This window comes from Mastomys coucha, unplaced genomic scaffold, assembly GCF_008632895.1.
Source record: "Mastomys coucha isolate ucsf_1 unplaced genomic scaffold, UCSF_Mcou_1 pScaffold21, whole genome shotgun sequence".
NCBI classification, from domain to species: domain Eukaryota; kingdom Metazoa; phylum Chordata; class Mammalia; order Rodentia; family Muridae; genus Mastomys; species Mastomys coucha.
In genome coordinates, this window is record NW_022196904.1 from 133,294,712 (window position 1) to 133,315,717 (window position 21,006).

The 21,006-nt window shown below is 49.1% G+C and overlaps 1 protein-coding gene across 12 annotated transcripts in view; it reads left to right on the forward strand.

Annotated features, from left to right (window-relative positions):
- The window catches only part of Shank2 (SH3 and multiple ankyrin repeat domains 2), a 446,182-nt gene that overhangs the window by 53,375 nt on the left and 371,801 nt on the right, over nt 1-21,006 (forward strand). For all 12 annotated transcript variants that reach the window (XM_031389011.1, XM_031389016.1, XM_031389019.1 and 9 more), the window contains exon 3: nt 1,053-1,272. In XM_031389011.1, coding sequence (XP_031244871.1) covers nt 1,066-1,272 — 207 coding nt within the window. In that variant the 5' untranslated portion in view covers nt 1,053-1,065. The remainder of the gene's footprint in view (nt 1-1,052; nt 1,273-21,006) is intronic.

A 21,006-nucleotide genomic window follows, 5' to 3' on the forward strand; every position in this document is an offset into this window, starting at 1 on the left:
CTCAGAAATCCGCCTGTCTCTGCCTCCCAAGTGCTGGGATTAAAGGCGTGCGCCACCACCTCCCGGCTGGCCTTCACCTTCTTGACACAGTTTCTATACAGGTGGAATTGTTGGTATGGTGTGGCATGTTCCCTGTCGGGTTCTTGGAAACCCCAGTTAAAGCATTTATTCAGCCCTTTCTGGACTCCTAGCAGGGGAGGTGGTGGGGCTGGGGGTGGGGAAATAACTTCTGCAGTCGCTAAATACTGGATGACTTTTCCTGGGTCCTGTTAGTATTTTGCTTTTATTGCCCCCTCTGGCCTTGAACTCATTGTTTTGAGGTCGACTGAACTTCTAACCCTCTTGTCTCCCACCTCCTAAATGCTACCATTACAGGTGTATGCTGCCACAACTGGTCAAGTTTGTCTTCTGGTTATGTTTGGCTCCCTGAAGGCCCTGCTCTGGGGCTTCCCCAGCCTCTGCCTCTGGGAACTCTTGCCTCTCCTGACTTCAGCTTGTTCAAGACTTGGGTCTCTGTTCTGCTCTTAGCTCTGGAGATGATCTCTCTAAGGCTCTCCTCATCTTTCTGTACTATTTTTACTCTGTGCTGCTAGCCACTCTGTGTTTGAAGTAGGGGGTTATTACAGTGAAGCTTGCTGCCTTCTGACCCCGTGCCTGCGTTCTTTCCTCTCCTGCTGCCACTCTGGCCTCAAAGAAAAAAACAAAGGTAGCTGTTCTTCCTATGTGGGCAGTTCCAAACTGCCACTTTGGCCATCCACCATCCAGTGAATTCCCATAGTCATGGCCATTGCTGCAGTCAGCTGGGACTCCCTCAGGGCCGCTTCGCTACAGTGTGAGGGACATTCCTGGTCCTGGATCTCTGTCCAGGATCTAGGAAGCCAGGGTGGGGTGGGGGTTGCCCAGTTCTTTCCACCTTTAGGGATCTGACATACAAGCACATGGATGCCATGGACTGGCAGTCACGTTGGCAGACTCAGGAACAAGTCTCCATGTGCCCCTGGCTTCTCTCTGACATTCAGATTTATTTATTCTCCTTCCTCTTTCCTTCACAGAGATCCAGGCACCATGCCACGAAGCCCCACATCCAGTGAAGACGAGATGGCCCAGAGTTTCTCTGACTATTCTGTGGGCTCGGAGTCAGACAGCTCCAAAGAAGAGACCATCTATGACACGATCCGGGCCACCACAGAGAAGCCGGGTGGGGTAAAGATGGAGGAGCTCCAGGGTAACACCTTGGTGATTCGAGTGGTCATCCAGGATCTGCAGCAGACGGTGAGCGAGCTCCTGTGTACAGCAGCTTGTGCTTCCGCATCTGATTGGATCTGTGTCTAGCAGCACTGACTGTGGCTGTGGTGGCTCTGGTCCACCCTGGGCCTACAGGCTGGTGCTCCAGACTCAGGGCTCCTGTGTAGCTCTCTGACATTTCTTGCCCCTAGCATCCTCTCCTTCCTTCCTATTGCAGCCTCAATATTCATTGAACATTCTTCATTCATTCCACATTGCTATTAATGAAACCTGTGTCAGGAGAATGTATAAAGAAAAGAGGTTTGTTCAGACTCAGTGGTTCTACAGGGCTAAGGTCAAAGGCTGTCTATCCTTGATGGTGGCCTTCTTAGCAGAGTTCCAAGGTGAGCCAGGCTGTCAGAAGCAAAAAGTGGGGGGTTGTGTGCATGCCTCTGTCTGATATTTCTCCCTATTCTCCTGTAGCTACCAGGATTTCAGAGTTGGATTCTCCTACTTGACTTCACCTAATTTTAATTGCTCCCCAAAGTTCTACCTCCAAACACCATTGTTGGATTCAGTTTCTACCCACACTTCATGATAGAGTTTAGATTTGAAGCCTAGAACCCTAGAGAGATACCCAACCCATGTCCAGGCCATAGTAAGCACCTTCTGCTGGCTCAGGCTTCCGAGTCTTGGGATCATAGGACCTACAGGAGCCTTTCCTGGTCTTATGGATGAAGTTCAATGATGAGCACCTCAGCCAGCAGGCAGTGTCTGTGATACCTAAGCAGGGAAGGCAGTCCACTGCCCCACCTCCTCTCATCTGCTTACAGCTCAAGCAGACAGACTGGTTTTGCCCACTCCTGGAGGGATTCTGGTTTGAGTGTACCTCGTTTCCCCACATGGCTCTGGTCACTACCTGGTTGTCCCCGAACCCTGAGCCCAGCATCATTTCCTGGGATGTCCCCAAAGTCCCCAGGCCACACCCTGCTCTGTCCTGTGGAGGGGCTCCTCCTCATGGATGTTGGCTTCTGTTGTTTGGGTTGGGGAGCAGAGGCAATCTAGATGTGGTAGATGGCCATGGTTACTGTGTTCAGGAGTCACTTCCCAGGAGGTTCCTGGTCTGGTGTTCCCTTATTCCTCTCAGCTTTTCTCTTTCCTTGTTCTTTAACTCCTTGGGGCTTTTCTGATGAAACTGGGAGCTCAAAGCAGAGATTAGCCTGACCTCTTCCGTCCCCATGAGGGGCAGGTTATGAATTGTTGGTGCATTGCTGGTCTCGGGTATCAGGCTCTGGCTTCTCTGGGGCATTGCACAAGGTCATGGCAGGGCCTTTTGAGAATCTGCTCCACCTCTGATGTCTGTGACAAGAGACAATGCTAGTTAATGACAGGCCACGAGAAGTGGTGAGGGATGTGCTCTGAGACGACAGGATGGAGGAGGTGGAGTGGGGTAGTGGGGTGACAGGGAGGGAGGTGAGTGTGGTAATCAAGTGGTGGGATGAGGGAGATGAGGGGTTGGGTGTTAAGGTAATCGAGTACTGTTGGGGGATGGGATAGTGGGGTAATGGGGTGGTAGAGTGATAAGGTAAGGAATAGAAGTAGTGGGTGATGGGGTGAGGGAGGTGGCAGGGATAGGAAGGTGGGGGAGATGACAGAAAGAAGCAGGTAAGGTGGGGTAGCATCTCTCTAAGCTCCCATTATCCAGCTCTTGAAGGCAAGCTCTGAAAAAGGCTGCGTGGGTGCAGATCAAACACACACACACACACACACACACACACACACACACTATTCATTAATGAACATCCCTGATATTATTCATTTGAATTTAAAAGGAGGAAAAGGCAGTAAGGAAACAATGAGCATTCTTTTTTGTTGTTGTTGTTGCTCCAAGGACATCTAGAGGGAAGCGTTATTAATCCCATGAAGAGCCTAGATTTTCTGGTTCCTGTTAGACCCGCCTCCTCTGGCGGCGCTTTTCCCAGGTCACTTCTGGATGAATGAATCAGATTGCTGAAGTGAGCTGCGTTTCAAACTCCCAGGCTCGTGGAACAGGTTCTCATATACGCAGACACTTGGGGATTCAGGCTCCTTCACTTGGTAACCAGGCCTTTCCCAGGGTCTAGAGTCCTCCACCTCCTCCTGTGTATCTGTCCTGACGGTGACGGATGGAAAGGGTGACCTGGGGAAGGATCTCATTTCTCTGCCTTCCCCAGCTTCCTTAAGGAGATTACTTAATTGCAGACTGGGCCTTGGAAGTTTTGGTGAGCAGCAACTAGCTATTTGTACTTCCCCCCTCCACCCCCACCCCATGCCAATCTTCCCTCTTCCTTTGGTAAGGACTCTGTGTGCAGATTTTGGTTGTCTGTCTTAATGCTCATCCCAGCCTGCACCCAGTAGCCTAGAGTCACCCTGCCTCTGTTCCCACCTGAACTCTGTTTGGAAGGGCAGAGACCTTTGCAGTAGCCTTTTCTTTGCCAGGTTCCTGTTTGACTTGCCCCTGCACTGGCCAGAGCTGACGGCTGAAGGCAGAGCCTCCTAATGAATGTGAACATGCTGCTGATCCTCACCCTGTGTGGTCTGTCTGCTCTGTAAAGATACCATAGTTCCTGTTGAGGTTGAGTTGTGGATGCTGAGCTCAGGGCCAGTGGCACTGGAAGCCACACCCATGGGCCTTTGAGTCTTCCTAAGGAGCAGCTGAACCTTCCTCCAGTCAACTGCATCGTGTATTTTAGTGCCTTGCTGGAAACCTATTTTTAATTAATTAATTAACTAGTTAATTAATTAATTAATTCTACTTGCTTGTATCATGGTGTGTGTGTGTGTGTGTGTGTGTGTGTGTGTGTGTGTACAACTCAAGTTTTTTTCTCTACTTTGTTCATATGTGTAAATGAAAGCATTTAGGTATTTTAAAGTTGGGATTCCATAAACACTGAGAAGAGTGACTGCATTTTAAAATGTTCCTTTATCACCTTTGACTCAGACATGCATTTTCCCCTCTATCATAGTTTGGAGCCAAAATTATTCCTCCTGATTCAGCCACTAGACTATAACTGTTTTTGTTGTTATTGTTAAATATTTAGAGTTAGAGTCTACAGTTTCACAGAGCTCAGGTGGCAAGTTCTCTAAGTAGATGAGGATGACCTTGAACTCCTGATCTTCCTGCCTCCAAATCCTAAGTGCTGGGATTATAGGCATGCACCATCATACCTGGTTTTGTTTTGTTTTTATTTTATTTGAGTATACTGCCACTCTCTTCAGACACATCAGAAGAGGGTATCAGATCCCATTACAGATGGTTGTGAGCCACCATGTGGTTGCTGGAAATTGAACTCAGGACCTCTGGAAGAGCAGTCAGTGCTTTTAACCACTGAGCCATTTCTCCAACATACCTGGTGTTTGTTTGTTTGTTTGTTTGTTTGTTTGTTGAGACAGGATTTCTCTGTGTCGCCCTGGCTGTCCTAGAACTTGCTTTGCAAATCAGACTGGCCTTGAACTCAGATCCACCTGCTGCTGCCTCTTGAGTGCTGGGATTAAAGGCATGTACCACCACAGTCCTGCGTGTTTTATGTGGTGCTATGAGCAGAACCCAAGGATGGGTTGGTCCTAGCTCCTAGAAAGTGTTTATTTGTTTTATATTTATTTTTATTTTGAATTTAGTGTTTATATGTGTGTGTGTGTATGTGTGTGTGTGTCTGTGAAACAGAAAGAGAGAGAGAGAGAGGGCGAGGGGAGGAGGGAGGGAGGGAGAGAGGGAGGGAGGGAGGGAAGGAGGGAGGGAGGGAGGGAGGGAATGAATGTGTGCAAGTGCATGCTCAGGCAGGTGCCTGTGGGAGGTCAGAAGAGGGCAACCTTGATGCTGGACTTGCATGCAGTTGTAAGCTGTCTGACTTGGGAGCTGGGAACTGAATGCAGGTTTTCTGAAAGAACAGTATAATCTCCATAGTCCTGAAAGGGATTATTGTTGTCCTTCCTGGAAGTGTGGCCTGAGAGCTTGCCTGTCATTCCTTGCTAGGTAGTTTCCTGGTGTTCTGTGGCATTTCTCATGTTGCTCTCCTGGCTCCTGTCTATGTCAGGGGAACCAGCTAGTGTCCCTCGGGGAGTTTCTGCTCCATGTCTGCATCTCAGTCCCTTTCTGTTGAGATTTCCAGTGTCTTTGTGTCAAGCGTTTGGCTGGAGCTGTCTGTCCCCAGGATTCTCTGCTCTGGAGTACGATCTGTTTTCATAGCTTCGTACTCTCTGCTTCTGACAAGTATTCTCTGGAGCTGTTGTTTGGGGTGTGTTCTCATGTCTGATTATTTCCCTCCTGAGTATAATGTTTCTTAAGACAGTCCTTCCTCTGTGGAGCAAGTTTTCACTGAGAGCAGAGCAGCTCTCTCCCCACCGTTCTCTTCTCTGCCTTTATTGTTGCCTAAGTCATCCATCCCTGTCCAGCCCACTCCAGCTGAGTGACAGCAGCTCTGTCCTTCTGTGTGTCTAGAGCACAGGAGTGAACCCTCTTAGCTTTCTTGAGAAGTTAGATATATTAGTCTGCCTGCCTGCCTGCCTGCATGCCTCTGTCTGTCTGTCTGTCTGTCTGTCTGTCTGTCTGTCTGTCTGGTGTGTGTGTGTGTGTGTGTGTGTGTGTGTGTGTGTGTGTGTGTGTGTGTAAGAGAAAGAGAGAATCTTTCTAGAGGGCTGGGAAGGTATCTCTTTTTCTTTTTTCTTCCAAACGTTATTTTAAATTTTTTCCTTGGGAAGTCCCCTGAACAGAAACTAAGTTTCTTCATCACCAATGGACCCCTTCTGCCCCTGTCACTCAGTGGAGAGCCCCAACTAAAGGGTCTCCTGACAGCTGGCTCCATAACCTTATCTCCCACCCAAGGAGGGGAGAAGAGCCACAGTGAGAGGGAAGAGGCACTCCTCCAATCACAGCCGTTCTGTATCTCACAGGTCATCGGATTGGGTTGGTTCTGACAGTGTGTAGTGCCCAAGTCCTCTCTGGGGGTTTTCTAGGCTGGCTTTTGTATTGTAGAACATTTAGTACTTGATTCCCAGAGGCTGCCTCCTTCAGGATTGGCCTCCAAAGTAGAGAGCCCATGCCCCGTCTTCCATTTGAGCCATCCTTCTGTTACAGTGTTTTAGCTGGTTAATCTTTATTTCCCAGAACTGCCTATTGATGTAGGTACACATGCTATGGACTGTAAGAGCACTCTAGAGTAGCAGACTTAGAACCTAAACATCAAAGCTAGGAGGTCAGAGGGGGGTGGTGAGGGTTAGGCTGCTGGGAGCAGGTATAGACCATAATCCACCTCGTCTCTGCTGGGGTCCATCCCCAGGATGGGTGGGGCCCACTGCACCCGGGCAAGATACAGCCTTGCCTTGAGCTGATCCTGATGAGACTCATCCCTGTGGGTGTGTCCTATGCAGGAGGAATCCCAGTGAGACATAATCATTCCAAAGGTGTTGAATGGTTTCCTGAATGTTGACCTCATGACAGACACCATATTAAGGTCTTGAATGTGTTCTGTGGAGTCTTGGTAACTAACAGCCTTGAGCTTGGTAGTGGGTTTGAGCATCTTTGTTGAAGGCTAACACACCTATGGAGAGGACCAGAATCTTAGGTGTTCAAATAGAACCTTGGTGATGCACAGCTGGGAGGAGACAGAACCATACAGCAGCCTGGTCACCAGGGAGTGCTGGAATTTTTAATAAGGCTCTTTGATAACACATGAAGTGGGGTTTGCTTGTGACATTTTTGTACATATATGCAGTCAAATTTTGTTCTTGTTCATCTTCTTTACTACTGTCCCTCCCTGCCTCCTCTGTCTCCTACCACTTGTTCTTTGATGTCCCTCCACGTCCCCCTGCCCCCTCCACCGCTCCTCATTGTCCTTCCCTGCCCCCTCCCCTTTCTCTCCCTCCTTACTCTCCTTCCCTGTCCCCACTCTACCTCCCTACACTGTTCTTTCCAGTCCCCATTCTACCTACCCCGCCCCCACTGTCCTTCCCTGTCTTTCTACCTCTTCGTTGGTCTGCTTCCTCCTTCCAGATAGCCTCCATCTCCTCCTTTCTCACAGCGCCCTTCCTACTCCCCCTCACCCCAACACCACACATTTAAATCCAGGTTGTTCATATGAGAGCAAACATGCAATATTTGTCTTTTTGAATCTGGCTTATTTTGCTTAATAAAACAGTCTCCGGTTTCATTCACTTTCCCGCAAATGTCACGACTTCATTCCTTACAGCTGTTTAAGATTCCATTGCGTGCATACACTGTGTTTTCATGCATCTGACATCTATGTGAGGGCTGTGAAGAGTGCAGCAGCAAACATCCCAGTGTGTAGAAGGAATGTGGAGGATCAGAAGGGAGCCGGTGAGAGACAGCAGATGGTCAGAGGTCTGAAAACCTGCTGAACAAAAGGCCTATGATGTGCCCACTGACTGCCAGGTGCCCAGGCCTAGTTTACACACGCAGCTGGTATTCAGTGCAGGAAGGTGGCTGGTGAGCAGCTTGTGGGGCAGACAGTTCTGGAACCACAGTCTGCTCTTGCTCTGTGTGTGTGTGTGTGTGTGTGTGTGTGTGTGCCCCTACTCTGGGAGGTCTATGGAGTTATCCTGGCTGCAGTGATGTTCCTTAGCAGCCAGGATGGATTAGGTGACTAAAGAGGGTTCACGGGACTCTCTGAGCATAAGCCTAGTATGGTATAACTTGAACAACCACAGCACCAACATCTGACAAGCCCAAGCTCCATGTTCCCTGCCTGCTTTGGCCAGTTCCTGGCTGGCTATCTTCATCGTGGCACAGGCCCATTTCTCCCATGGGTCTTGCATCTGCTTGTTTGCACTAGGTTATTGGGCATGCTAGAAAAGACTACCCTGGTCAGCTAGTACTGAAGACCAGAAGGGCAACAGCACTTCGTAACCGGAAGGACCCTCTCAGGAGCGTAATCTGTTCTGGAACTTTCTAAAGACCATTTCACTTCATTCTGTTCAAGACAAACAAAGCCTCTGGAGGCAGAGACAGGCAATCCCACGGGTATGAGTTGTCAGCAACAGAGCGGACATTGTTCCCGCATGCTGTCCCTTGCGGGCTAAATCCTCTGTCTAGCTGGGGACATGACACAGTTCCTGGAATCCTGCCAGGAGGAGCTGAGTGGAGCTGCCAGCCAGCTTGCCCCAGGGGCCCTCAGTGCCTACACACTGGGTGGTGGTGCCTGGGGAAGCTATGGGGCTGTCCTTCAGTGCCACATGAGGCGCGACCCTGCTGTCTTCTGCTGCCTGCTATTTCTGAGCTTACAACTCCAGAGAGCCTGGGCCAGGAAAGCCTTGGTCAGTGCTGACAAGGCACCCTTGGAAGCCTGGCTGAGCAGGGGCTGGGTGATGGGTTTAGTGGGCAGGGAGGGGTTGATAAAGGAACATGTTGAAGCATATTTTTGCATTATTCCAAATGCGGTGTACAACTGGTAGTGGCCATTCAACGTGGCCTTTTAAAAAGTGGCATGTGCCCAAATCAGTACCAAGCGAAGTGGGCACTTCTGTTATATTTTTGGAGAACGGTGAATGAGGGAGTGAGTGCTGGTTGTGGCTGAGCTGCAGGGCAGCAAAGATCGAACTCACATTTATCCTCACCCGGGGAGGTGGCAGAGGAGTGCTGTGGAGTGGGGGGAGGGGCTCTCAAGGGTTCCCAGCAGCAGCCCCTCAACCTCCAGTCAGGCTTGGCACCAGGAGCTCAGCCAAAGCTATCAGTCTAAGCCCCCATCCCCTCCACTCCACCACCCTGGCTCATCTCCTGGCAGCCACTGCAGGGAAACGACGCTGGCCCCTTTTCCCTTAATTAGTACTTCCATTTATGACATAGATGTATCTTCCTATGGGTTATTTCATTTAGCAAAAAGCTTTTCATCTACCACCCTGACCCCCTTAAAGACAATTTATTGCCGTTCATCCTTCCTCTCTCTGTTTGACTCTCTCTCTCTCTCTCCCTCTCTCACTTGTGTATCTCCCCGAAGCCACTGCTCCAGATTTGGCACTCCTAGAAGTCCTTTCCTCTCCGTATCACTATCCCTGCTTCCCGCTCCTCCCACCCCCATCCACGACCATCTATCACCTGCTTCTGAATGGTCTGCCTAATTTGCCTGACTCAGAAGCATCCTTGATCATTACACTTGTCATTGAGGTGGAACTGCAGCTCTAGGCACAGTGTGGTCGTCTCCCTCTTGTGCTTTTGGTCACGGGCAGGTGACTGTCCAGCTGGCCTTACATGTAGGAAACTTCCTGTGCTTTTGAGTACCACGGAAATGAAGACACTTGAACCCATGTCCCTGTCCAGTAGCTGAGAAGGAAGGACCATAGTGACCATTCGTGGTGAGAGAATGCAGGAAGGCTGGCATGCAACTTATCACCCTGACCGGCTGTTTGAACATGGGGCTGTTTGTTCTTGGCCCCATGGGAGGAGAAAATGTGATACATCTCTCACGGCTCATGGTGTCTGTGTTTTTGGAAAACAGATATGGCTGGTGAAGGGTGTTAGGCATGGTGGCACCTTCATTCCACGTCAGAAGGTTTGTTCTGCGTTCTTAAATATGCACGGCCTAGAGGATGCTGGTGCCATGTGGTTCACCTGCCATCTTGTTCCCAACAACATTGTAGCACTAGTCACTGCATTTTGGACTAATGACTAAGTGTCTTAGCCACATCACTAACAGGCCTCCAGCAGAGGGCTAGGTCCACAGTGTCTTACTCCCTAGCCAAAGTTCCTAGTCTCCCCATCTAGCTTGGCTCTAAGCTTGCAGCTAGCTCACACCTTGTAGCTCTCAGCTCACCATTCCCAGTCTCTGATTCCTGCCAGAGGCTCCTGTCTGCAGAATTCCATTCTCTGGAACCTCAGCTCTCCCCTGTACATGTCATTATCTCCCCTCCCCAGCTGAGGGACAGATGGCTCCTTACACCATCCATCCGGAGGTATCCCTCGTTCATTCTCTGCCTCACCATCCCCATCACCACATCTCCAACTTCCATCAACTGTGAGCTCGCTCCTCTTGGGCCCTTTGTGGGAAGCCCAGAGGCCTCTGGTTGGGTCTGGGTGCAGCCTGGAACATAGTTCTTCCCTTCCTCCTCCTTGTATTCCTATGCCTGGCCCAGCTCTGAGCATCTTTCTCAGCTAGGTTTACCTTTAAAAAGGATTGCCCCCCTCCCAAACAGTCTAAAGAGCTTTATTGATTTATAGTTTTTTATAGATCCCAGAGTCTGTTTGTTTTAAGCCTTTGGGTCAACAGCGTCTAGTGAATTTAGCAAGCTGTGTGCCCATTGGCTTCATCGAGGTTTGGCACACTCCAGCACCCTGGAAAGATCCCCCTCATGCCCACTGCCAGCCTGGCAAATGTGTTTCTACCCTCTGTCTTGTTTTTCTTGTTCTGGACATTTCCAAGTAGATCGGGCCACAAGTCAGTGGCCTCGGTGACTGGCGTCTCACTCAGCATTGTGGTGGTCACTGCCTTTATTTGGCTCTTAGAGAACTTCTAACTGCCGCCAAGGGAGCTCAGACACTGCCCTCTCCAGCAAGGGCTCAGGCCTTTGGCCGCCTTGGAGTTGTGACTTCTCTCACAGCATTTGAGGAGCTGCTTGCTTGGTGACCTATCTCCCTTCTTTGCCTGTGTGTTGTGCTAATGCAGCCTGGCTGGAGGGAATAGGGCTCCCTCCAGCCTTCCCTGTCAGTCAAGGAGGGACATCTGAGCTGAACCTTGGGTGATGCACTTTCTTGGGAAGGTGTGCCTCCAAAACGCGCTAGCACAACTAGCCCCGAAGCCCGTGGGTTGAAGCCACAGAGGTGGCCACGCGCCATGGTGCAGAACGCATTGGTTGAGGGAGACAGTCATAGGGGAGGGCTGAGACACAGTCAGGGCAGGGTGCGAGGGAGTTCTGTTTAGAGCGTGTGATTTCACTGAATTTGTGCTCGTGACCTTGCTATGGCTGGAGGGAGGCTGGAAGGAAAGGCAGATGGGAGGCTCCAGGGGAGAAGGAGAAAAAACGGCAGGGAGGGGGAGCCAGGTACAGGGCTGGCAGGGAGAGGAGGGACTGCAGAGGTTCCAGGTGACAGGGCCAAGGACAGAAAAGATAAGATCAGAGCCACAGGCTCCTATGGAGAGTCCTGGGTGGAGGGTGACCTGTCAGTCAGTTTGAAATAGAGAACCCATGTCATGGATGTTTCCAAGAATAGGACCAAAACCCCTCTTTCTTTCTTTCTTTCTTTCTTTCTTTTTTTCCCTCATGTTGTATGTGTGTGGTATATATGTGTGTATATAGGCATGTTTGCATGTATGTGTGAGTTGGTGTGCTTGTGTGTGTGGTGGCCGGAAGTGAATTAAGGGACTCATCCTTGATTGCATCTCTCCCACCTTGTTAGTGGAGGCAGGGTCTCTCAATCAGACCTTATCTATCATATGGCTAGGCTTGCTAGCAGCTTGCTCTGGGGATCCTCCTTCTGAGGATGAATTACAGGGTTCTGGGGATCTGAACTCTTCCTCATGCTAGCACAGCAAGTGCTTTAGCTGCTGAATCATTTCCTCAGCCTCCATTTTCTTTCTTTTAAAAAAAAAATCTCATAACTCATATAAGTGGGCCGTTCACTTATGGACAGTGTGTGCTTCAGTGAACTTTAGGGTATTCACAGGTGGGGGGCTCGGCCCCTCAGTCATAGAGTTCTCTTATCCCTGGAGGAATCTATACACCAACTAGGCAGCTGTCCTCTCATGGACCGCTCTGGCTCTTCCTGTTCTGCACATGCGTGGTAAGTGAACTCACAGGGGTGTGTGGGCTGAGGATGGAGACCTGCTCTTTAGATTCCTGTCTCTCCTCTTGGAGACATATCTGTTGCCTCACATCTGTGCCCACACTAACACTCGAGAATCCACTGGGGTCCTGGTTGTTTCTTGTTTTTAAATTTTTTCACATAGTATCTGTACTGGCTAGTTTTTGTGTGTCAACTTGACACAGGCTGGAGTTATCACAGAAGGGAGCTTCAGTTGGGGAAGTGCCTCCATGAGGTCCAGCTGTGGGGCATTTTCTCAATTAGTGATCAAGGGGGTAGGGCCCCTTGTGGGTGGTGCCATCCCTGGGCTGGAGGTCTTGGGCTCTATAAGAGAGCAGGCTGAGCAAACCAGGTGAAGCAAGCCAGCAAGGAACTTCTCTCTCCATGGCCTCTGCATCAGCTCCTGCTTCCTGACCTGCTTGAGTTCCAGTCCTGACTTCCTCTGGTGATCAACAGCCATGTGGAAGTAAGCTGAATAAACCCTTTCCTCCCCAACTTGCTTTCATGTTCATGATGTTTGTGCAGGAATAGAAACCCTGACTAAGACAGTATCTTTCTAGGTAGATCAGATTGGCCCTTGAGCTTCCGACAATTTCTCTCCCTCAGCCTTGTCAGTGCTAGGATTGAAGGGGTAAGCTGCCATACTGGCTGACTTCTTAAGCATCACAAGACAGTCTCTCTTATCAACTCAGAAGTGCAGAACTTCTATGTCAAAAGGTTCTTCCGGGCCAAAGGCTGTATTTCACTTTGCCCATCTCTCTCAGAAATGGACTTCCCTTGTATAATTTAAAAATAAGTTTTTATTTGTATGTGTGTATATGTGCCATGACACATGCATGGAGGTCAGAGAACAACTTGTGGGAGTTAGTTAGTTCTCTCTTCTACTATGTAGGTTACGGGGATTGAACTCGGGTCATGACTCAGCCCTATTCACTGGTCCAGAATGGATTCTCTTTTCTACTTGCTCAGTGCTCATCCAAAGGAGGTTTTTATTCAGGACTAAAGGCCTGACTAGAGATCACTGGCATGTGAGTTTGATTGGGCACATTTCCTGCTCTAATAGAAAAGCCACCCAACAGGACTGACATGATGTTTCATCTCCATTGTCAACCTGACTGGCTTTGGAATCACCTGGGAGACTCGCCTCTCATTGTCCATGAGGACATTTCCAGAGAGGCTTAACAGAGGTGGGGAGACCTGCCTGTATTTGGGCAGCCCCATTCCATAGGCTGGGGTCCTGGACTTAATAAAAGGAGAAAGTGCGCTCTCTTTCACTTCCCTCTGTCTCTGCTTCCTGACTGTGGATGTAAGTCCTGCCACCATGCCTTCCCCTGCCATGGTAGACTGTGTCTTCACACTTTGAGCCAGATAAACTCTCCCTTCCTCGAGTTGCTTTTGTCTCATCAATGAGGAAAGTCACAAATACAACTGGATAGTAGATGACATTGATAATGGTCCTCATTCAGAGGCTTGGAATTCAAGGAACCAGTGGCCATAACTGATACCTATCCATCTAGCCAGGCCCCAGGAGGCTGAGTATACCCGAGGGCCTCAGAAGTATTTTATTTCTCATTTAGAGACAATGTCAAGAAGAATAACTAGCCAGATGGTGGTAGCGCACGCCTTTAATCCCAGCACTTAGGAGGCAGAGGCAGGCAGATTTCTGAGTTCGAGGCCAGCCTGGTCTACAGAGTGAGTTCCAGGACAGCCAAGGCTATACAGAGAAACCCTGTCTTGAAAACCACCCTCCTCACCCCCCAAAAAAGAAGAATAACTATCATATGGGCTCCAGAGTGTCTATTACACAGATCTGTGACCATAGACAATCTTCAACTTTTTAGTGATAACAGTAAGCCTCATTGATACAGTCAGCCTTTGTTATCCTCATTTCCAGTCCCTTCCCCTCTTTCTCTCTCTCTCTTTCTCTCATCAGTTTTGATATATATCCCAGGCTAGCCATAAACTCATGATCCTCTGCCTCAGTCCCCAAAGTGTTGAGATCATAGGACGATGTTACCATGTTCTTTTACATGTCCTCTTACAATCCATTACCCACATACCTCTCCACCCACCAACTCAGCCATCCAGTCTTGTCTTCTTGTCCATCCGTCCTTCTACCCACTCACCCATTCCCTCCTTTGTGCGAACCTTCAAGCATCTGTGTGTCCGTCTGTGCTTTTGCAATATAGAAACCTGTGCTGAGGACATTGTGTCTACTCTGAGTGGCCACCCAATGTGCTTTGTAGTGGATAGCTGGGTTGCTGTTGAGGGAGATTGAAGAGTCTGGTTTTCTTTGTGGTTTCATTGACTCATCATGAAAACCGAAGGAAGCTCCCATCCCTGTCTTCTCTGCAATGCTACCGTGATAACCTGTGTCCCTGTGCTTCAGCTGAGAAATTCCACTTTGAAGCTTTCATCTGGAATTTTGTGCATCATAAGTTGTTTGAAAAAGGGCAGAGGACCCGGAACCCTGCCATGCTGGGAACCAAGGAAAGGCAACTTTGACCCTGCCGGTAGAATTCCTCTCTCATGACTTGATAGACAGGAGGAGAGGGACTGGATATTTATATCTAACACTTTCAAACAGCTAAAACTGGCCAAGCCATGTCTCCTTTCTGTGTTAGGATCCTATGCTCTACCCCTTCCTCTGCTGGATATCAAGATGGTGTTTTATATGCAAGGTCAGGTGACCTAGCTCGAAGGGATCTCTGAGCCCAGACATAATCAGCCAGTATGGTTTGCTTTTCTGCTTAAGCTTCATGGTTAATTCCCACTTAATTCCCTTTAAGAAGATAACTTCTGGGGATGGAAGACTTGGTCTGGAATTACCAAAATTCTATACAGAAACTCAGTAAATTCCACATTGGGGTGAAATGCTGAGGCCCAGAGGTCAGGCTGGCAAAGAGCATTGTAGCATCTTTCTGCTGGTGATCCATGATAAGACATCAGGAAGGTGATCCCTCGTTCATGTTAAATCCGTGGGAAGGAGTGTTTTCTAACATCGTTGCTGTGATTATGTTTGTATGAGAGGGTACGGTCAAGAAACTGCCACTTTATTAGGGGGAAGGTTTTTAGTATGAGTAAGAGAGGGAAACTGTCCAGAGGCCCCTGAATGAGTCCAGAGCAGTGAGCAAACTGGACGTGTCCAGGGCCAGGGAAGCAGGAGAGAATAGTGGAGATAGCAGGAGACAGAGACTAACAAGAATGCAAGAGAATATTGAGTAACAGAGTAGTATGATCTCAAGGAAGCCAGAGGCTAGCAGAGGAGAGGCCAGCAGGAGCTCTGGGTTATAAGGAGGATGAGCAGCTAGTGGAGAGAAGCTTGTGAGCTGAAGGGGATTTAGAGGGAGGAGCAGAGAGGAGAAGGGCTGGAGTGGAGGCTCTGAAATGTATAACAAGTACTTGTGAATAGGGACTGAGGAGCCTGGCAGTCAGCATGAGCCTTGATATGCTACCACAGGTGCATATCAATGGAGAGCCCTGTCCTTTCTGCCAGAGGCAAGGGAAATGGCTGCTTTTAGGGACAGAAAACACATTTCACAGATTTCTGAGGAATGCTGTCTTTTATCTAACAGCCAGAAATCCATCTATAGTCTAGCTTGAGCTCATTCCTAGATATGTGGACTGCCTGAGACCTAAGGGTGTTATCAGAAATTTTGGGTTGCCAGATTTGACTGGGGAAGTTGGGGTCCCCCCCCCCCCGCCGGAGAGTTCTTAGTCATGTTAATCAAAGAATTTAAGAACAGACTCAGAAAAAGACTGGAGGTAGATCTTATTAGTATCTATAAGAAAAAAACCCCAGGGCAGGCTAGCTGTAAATCTGGGTACTTGCTAGGAGGAGGAGAAGAAAAGGAAGATGGTTTGTGCTGTTTGTAAGCAGGCACATGTAGGGAAAGCAGCTGTGTGGTGGCAAGGAAGGCTTCAGAGAAGAAGTAAAAGGGCCCAGGATCCTGGAAACAGCTCCCTGAGACTCTGGCCATAGTCCAAAGGAAAGACACAGAAGGGAAGAAAAATTACAGTTTTCTGAGTCAGGGCTCAGGTGATCAAACCTGAGAGAACCTAGGAACAACAGCACAGAGAATGGGGATTCTGGGAGGAGAAATTGATTATCTCATTCTAAGGACAGTTATTCCTCCTATCTCTTTATCAGGGCAAATGAGCTTTGATTGGCTGGCTGGTTCTACTGGATTAGCTGTTGAGAGAAAAACAATAGCATCGTTCTACCTGGAGGTAGATTCCATATTTATGACTAGAAGGAAACCGCTTCCCTTTAATGAGTTCCCAGTGCCTCTCTAAGAATTGGATTTTCAGGATCCTCTCCTCTTGTCTCTGGCTGGGCTTCCCAGCTTGGTTGTTCCCACTTCTTCTCTGGTGGGGTGGATGAACTCCCTTCCTGCCTCCCTGCCCTGCCCCCACCTCAACCTTTCCACAGCCTCCTGCCTGTGATCTGTTGCAGCCTGTCCTGCCTGTCTCCTCTTGATTAGCTTTGGTTACTCTCCCTCCACTCTGTGTAACTGGGAGGGACTTGCCACTCACGTGCGAGGCCTCGGGTTCCCCATGTTGCAGCTCCTGGTCATTGTGTGGCTCTGGAAACGTGAAAGTGGGAGAGTGTCCCACTTTGGGTGCAGGGGTGTTGATTGTCACCTGTAGAACAGCAAGGGGGAGCAGGTTGCATCTTGAATGTTCCTGATGTCTAACTGAGGGCCATCTCTCCACTTCACTTGATTGCTTTCACACTGACTACTGTGGCCAGGGTCTGACGGACTACTTTGCGATATCTCTGCCTGAGAGCGGCTAAAGAGGAAAATTAACTCATCTTCAAGGAGCACACGAGCCCTGGCGGGTCTGAGCAGTGCCTCCCAGTTCAGTCTCATCTTGGCAACGGCAGAAGCTTCACCACAGCATCAGATGGCTGCGGTTAAGCTTCTGCAGCTGGAAATGTTCTAATTGGAAAAGGGAATCCACAGCCACGATCTCCTTCATTAAATTCTCAGAAGCATGAGCCTGGCCCTTGGACTTCAGCATCATGTGTTAGCCTGCCTTTCCAGGTCAAGGTCACCAGTTCCCTATAAAGCCCTTGGTTTAAGCTTCAGGTGTTGCCCTAGCTGTGTCTACAGGTCTCAGTATGATTGATGGACTTGTGCTGAAGACAAAATCCATTTTATTTGGACAGTGGCATTTGTGACCCAGTTACAGTATGGGTTGTCTTTAGGTTGCTATTTTTTCACTGTGCAGAGTACAAACAGACAGATAGACAAAAAAAAAAAAAAAAAAAAAAAAAATCCTCCTCAGTGTGCCTTGCCTCAGCTTCCACCAAGCCTGTATTCAACACAGGTCACCCAAATGCATTGTGCCAGCTGGGGAAACGGCTCAGTTGGTGAAATACTTGTCTCTCAAACTCAAGGACCTGAGTTCAATCCCCATCACCACATTAAAGAGCCAGGCATAGAGTTACACTCTTGTAACCACAGCGATTGGTAGGGAATGGCAGGTAGATCTCTGGGACTTACTGGCCAGTCATCAGTGCCCAATCAGTGAGTTCTAGGCTAGTGGGAGGAATTGGTCTTAGAAAACAAGGTGAACAGCACCTGAGAAATGACACCTGAGATTATCCTCTGGCCTCTATGCGCACATACGCACTGGAAGACTCTGGCGAGCCTTAGCTTACCACAGACTCCCTGAGTGTATGACAATGACGCAGAGCCAGGAATCGATGCAAAAAGCAAGAGCAATTTATTATTCCAACATGTTGGGGTCACCCTGCATGTGGAGAGAGAGAATGACCACACACAGCCTGTCCTCTTTATACAGTTCTTCAGGCAGCAGCCATTAGGCACAATGTGATTGGCAGAACAGTGTGACTTTTAAACTGATTGGTCTATAGGGAATGAGGTAGGTGGCCAATGGTTGTGGAATGTGTCTACCCCTACCCGCAGGGGGCCAGTGTTCAGTTCCTGCCCGCTGTGGTCTGCGGAATGCAATCAGTCCCTCCCTTCCGGAGCAGAGGGGTACCTAGGGGAGGGATCCAGTGGAATTTTCCAGAGTTCCTGAGCTGACCTCTTCAGTACCAGCACCTGCACACACACAAGTACGCCTGCCCACACATGAACATGTACACCTGCCCACACATGAACATGTACACAGCATCATGAAGAAATCCATGATGATGTGGCTGGGTAGTGCAGAGAGGTTTTCAGTGTGAAATGCAATTCCTTGTCAGGAGTATGTTAGGAGCACAGCGGGAGTGCACTGCTCACAGGCGTGCTGTGGTGTGATCTATGTGCCAGGGACTGGCCTTTCCGCTCTGGAGATGACCCCAGATACCTTAGGACCCCTTCCCTGAGTGCTTATCTTGAGTTCCTTTGGTTGCTTCTGGCTCCTCAGGTGTAAGTGGGTGATTTAAGTCTCACTCAGGATTAACAGAGGTTGAGGAGGCAGGCATGTCAGAATGTATGTGTAATGCCAACCTGGGGTTGTTGATCTTCCTGTCCAGGCTGCCCACTGTAACGAGACATATTTATGCAGGGTAGTATTTACTGTTCTTCCTCGCTTTGTCTAGACGTTCCCTCACTTTCGCTGCAGTCTCATGGAGCAGTCCTTATACTCGTCTCAGGCTCCAGACAGACATGGGCACACTCTAGCTGGCTTTGTCCACAGTGTTGAAACTTAGAGCACTTGTGGACAGGAAGTGAGGGGTAGCTGCCTTTCTGCAGTGGTGGACATGCGACCCCAGCACTGCTGTGTGCCCCGCTGATGTTCACATGGACTGGCAGTCAATGCAGACTTGCCGCTCAGCACTCCCTGTGGGCATGTGGCCCTCTGTGCATTGTATACACAAGAAATAGGACAGGCGTAGCTTCCTCTGTTCTTGTGGACCTTACAATGTGACTATTTGGAGCTAGGAGGGCTTTCAAGAGGGTATTAGGGTAAATTAAGGCCAACAGGGTGACGGGGATCAGACACAGGGTAGCCTGTGAGGACAGGGAGAAAACACCAGCTGCAAGCCAAGGAGACAGGTCTCAGGAGGAGCCTACATGGAGACTCTGTCTGGGACTTCTGATGCTGTGGGAACAGTCAGATGCACAGTGAGAGACTGAAACAAACAGGCTGGGCTTTTTGGTTGGATTCGATGAATATCAAGACCCTCTGAACTTTACCCTTGCAAACTGGCTTGGCAGACTGTGGCCGATGAGCATGGTGGAAGATTTGTTCTGGCGGCCTCCAAAGCTCCTGCCCTGCACTGAGGACCCAGCATGGGTGTTTTCTCTACCCATTTACACAGTGCACGCTAGTGCTGTTTGTGCCTGAATATTTTCAGTTCCTGGCTCGCATCTTGCAGAACGCTTTCGAATGCATGATCACCAAATACTAGAGCAGCTATTTGGATGCTGTCTGGGTTGTCTGTGGCTAGGGTGGTGGTGCTCTGACTGTTCTTTGCATGACAACACTATTTGTCATGAAATTTGACACTGACGTTCACTGATGGAAGTATCCGTGTCCTACACTGTTTAACATCATGGCCAGCCCCAGCTTGTGCTTGCAGCTCTATAGGTTTGGGTGGGTGTATTACTTACTTTTCTATTGCTCTGATCTGACCAAAGCAACTTACAGAAGAGAGAGTCTATTTAGGCTTATGGTTCCAGAGGGATCCGAATCCATGGTGGCAGAGTGGAGGCATAGCAGCTGACATTGAAAGCTCAGAGCTCTCATCTTGAATTCCAAGCAAGAAGCAGAGGGAGTTAACCAGAAATGTAGTGAGTGTTTTAACTCCCAGAGCCCACCCAGCATGGCCACACCTCTAAATCCTTCCCAAACAGTTCTACCAACTGAGCATTCAAGCACATGAGCCAATGGGGATCGTTCTCAATGTTGACCACCATATGGGTCATCATCAACTGCTATCACCATTACCACCCCTCCACCACCATCACCATTATTTCTAATTGGTAATTCACCATTATCTAATTGATATGCCCAGATGTGTGATTCCAAATTCAGTCAAGTTGACAATCAAGATTAAAGGTCAGGGGTAGGTGATTTATAGATCTGTTGTGACTGACCCCAGGTGTGCTGCCTTATACTGTTGAGTTCAGAAGTCAAAGATCAAAGTGCTAGCTGGGATTCCCCAGGATGCCCTGAGGAGCTTCTGTCCCACTCTCCAGTCTAGGCCTTTGTTGGAGAACCTCAGCATTTTATTTTATTTATTTATTTTAGTTTTATCCACCTGAAGCCTCCATCCTACGTGCTGTCTGTGACATTCCCATTTACCATCTCTGCAATGCCATGGTATTGGGTCAGAGCCACACTTCTCCAGTGCAGCCTCACCTTAATTGACCACACCTACAAAAAAAACATTTCTAAATATGTCTCTGTCTTCTTAGGGTACATGTTGCTTATGGTCACCTGTATTTTTCTGGCTGCCATGTGTGTGGAATAAGACTCACTTTAACTGAGGAATCAGCCCAGTGGCCCGTGGCCACTTAGTAGGTCTGCCCAGCAGGTGGGTGGCAGACCCAGGCCTTCTTGACCTGTGAATTCTGGCTCTTCCCAGAAGGGTCCATGTGGCATACCTGGTGCTTTCCAAAGCTCCTGTTTTGTTTCTCAGGGTTGGTTCTTACACTAGGGAGGCACAGACTGGGTGTCACTGCTCTGCCCACCAAGTGGCAGTGAGTGCCAGTCTTTGTGTGGCCTACAATGGCAAACAAGTCCTCTGGGAGGCAGCATACAGCCCTGGGCCCGTCTAGGCACTTGCCAGTTGGCAGTTTCTTGTTAGCTGTGGGGAGAGCAAGGCTGCTGAAATGCTCTGCAGTGAAGCTTCTGAGAGAACCTGAGTTGGGACATCCCATCTGTGGACTGTAACCCAAATCCTGCAATGATTCCTGAACTGGGAGTGGCGGGGTTATGTGTAGCCCCAGGAGGCTATATCTCTTATTGTGCTTTTGTTGTGTCAGGATCACAGAGAGTTCTCACCTAGCCCTGGGTGGATGGAGCGCGGG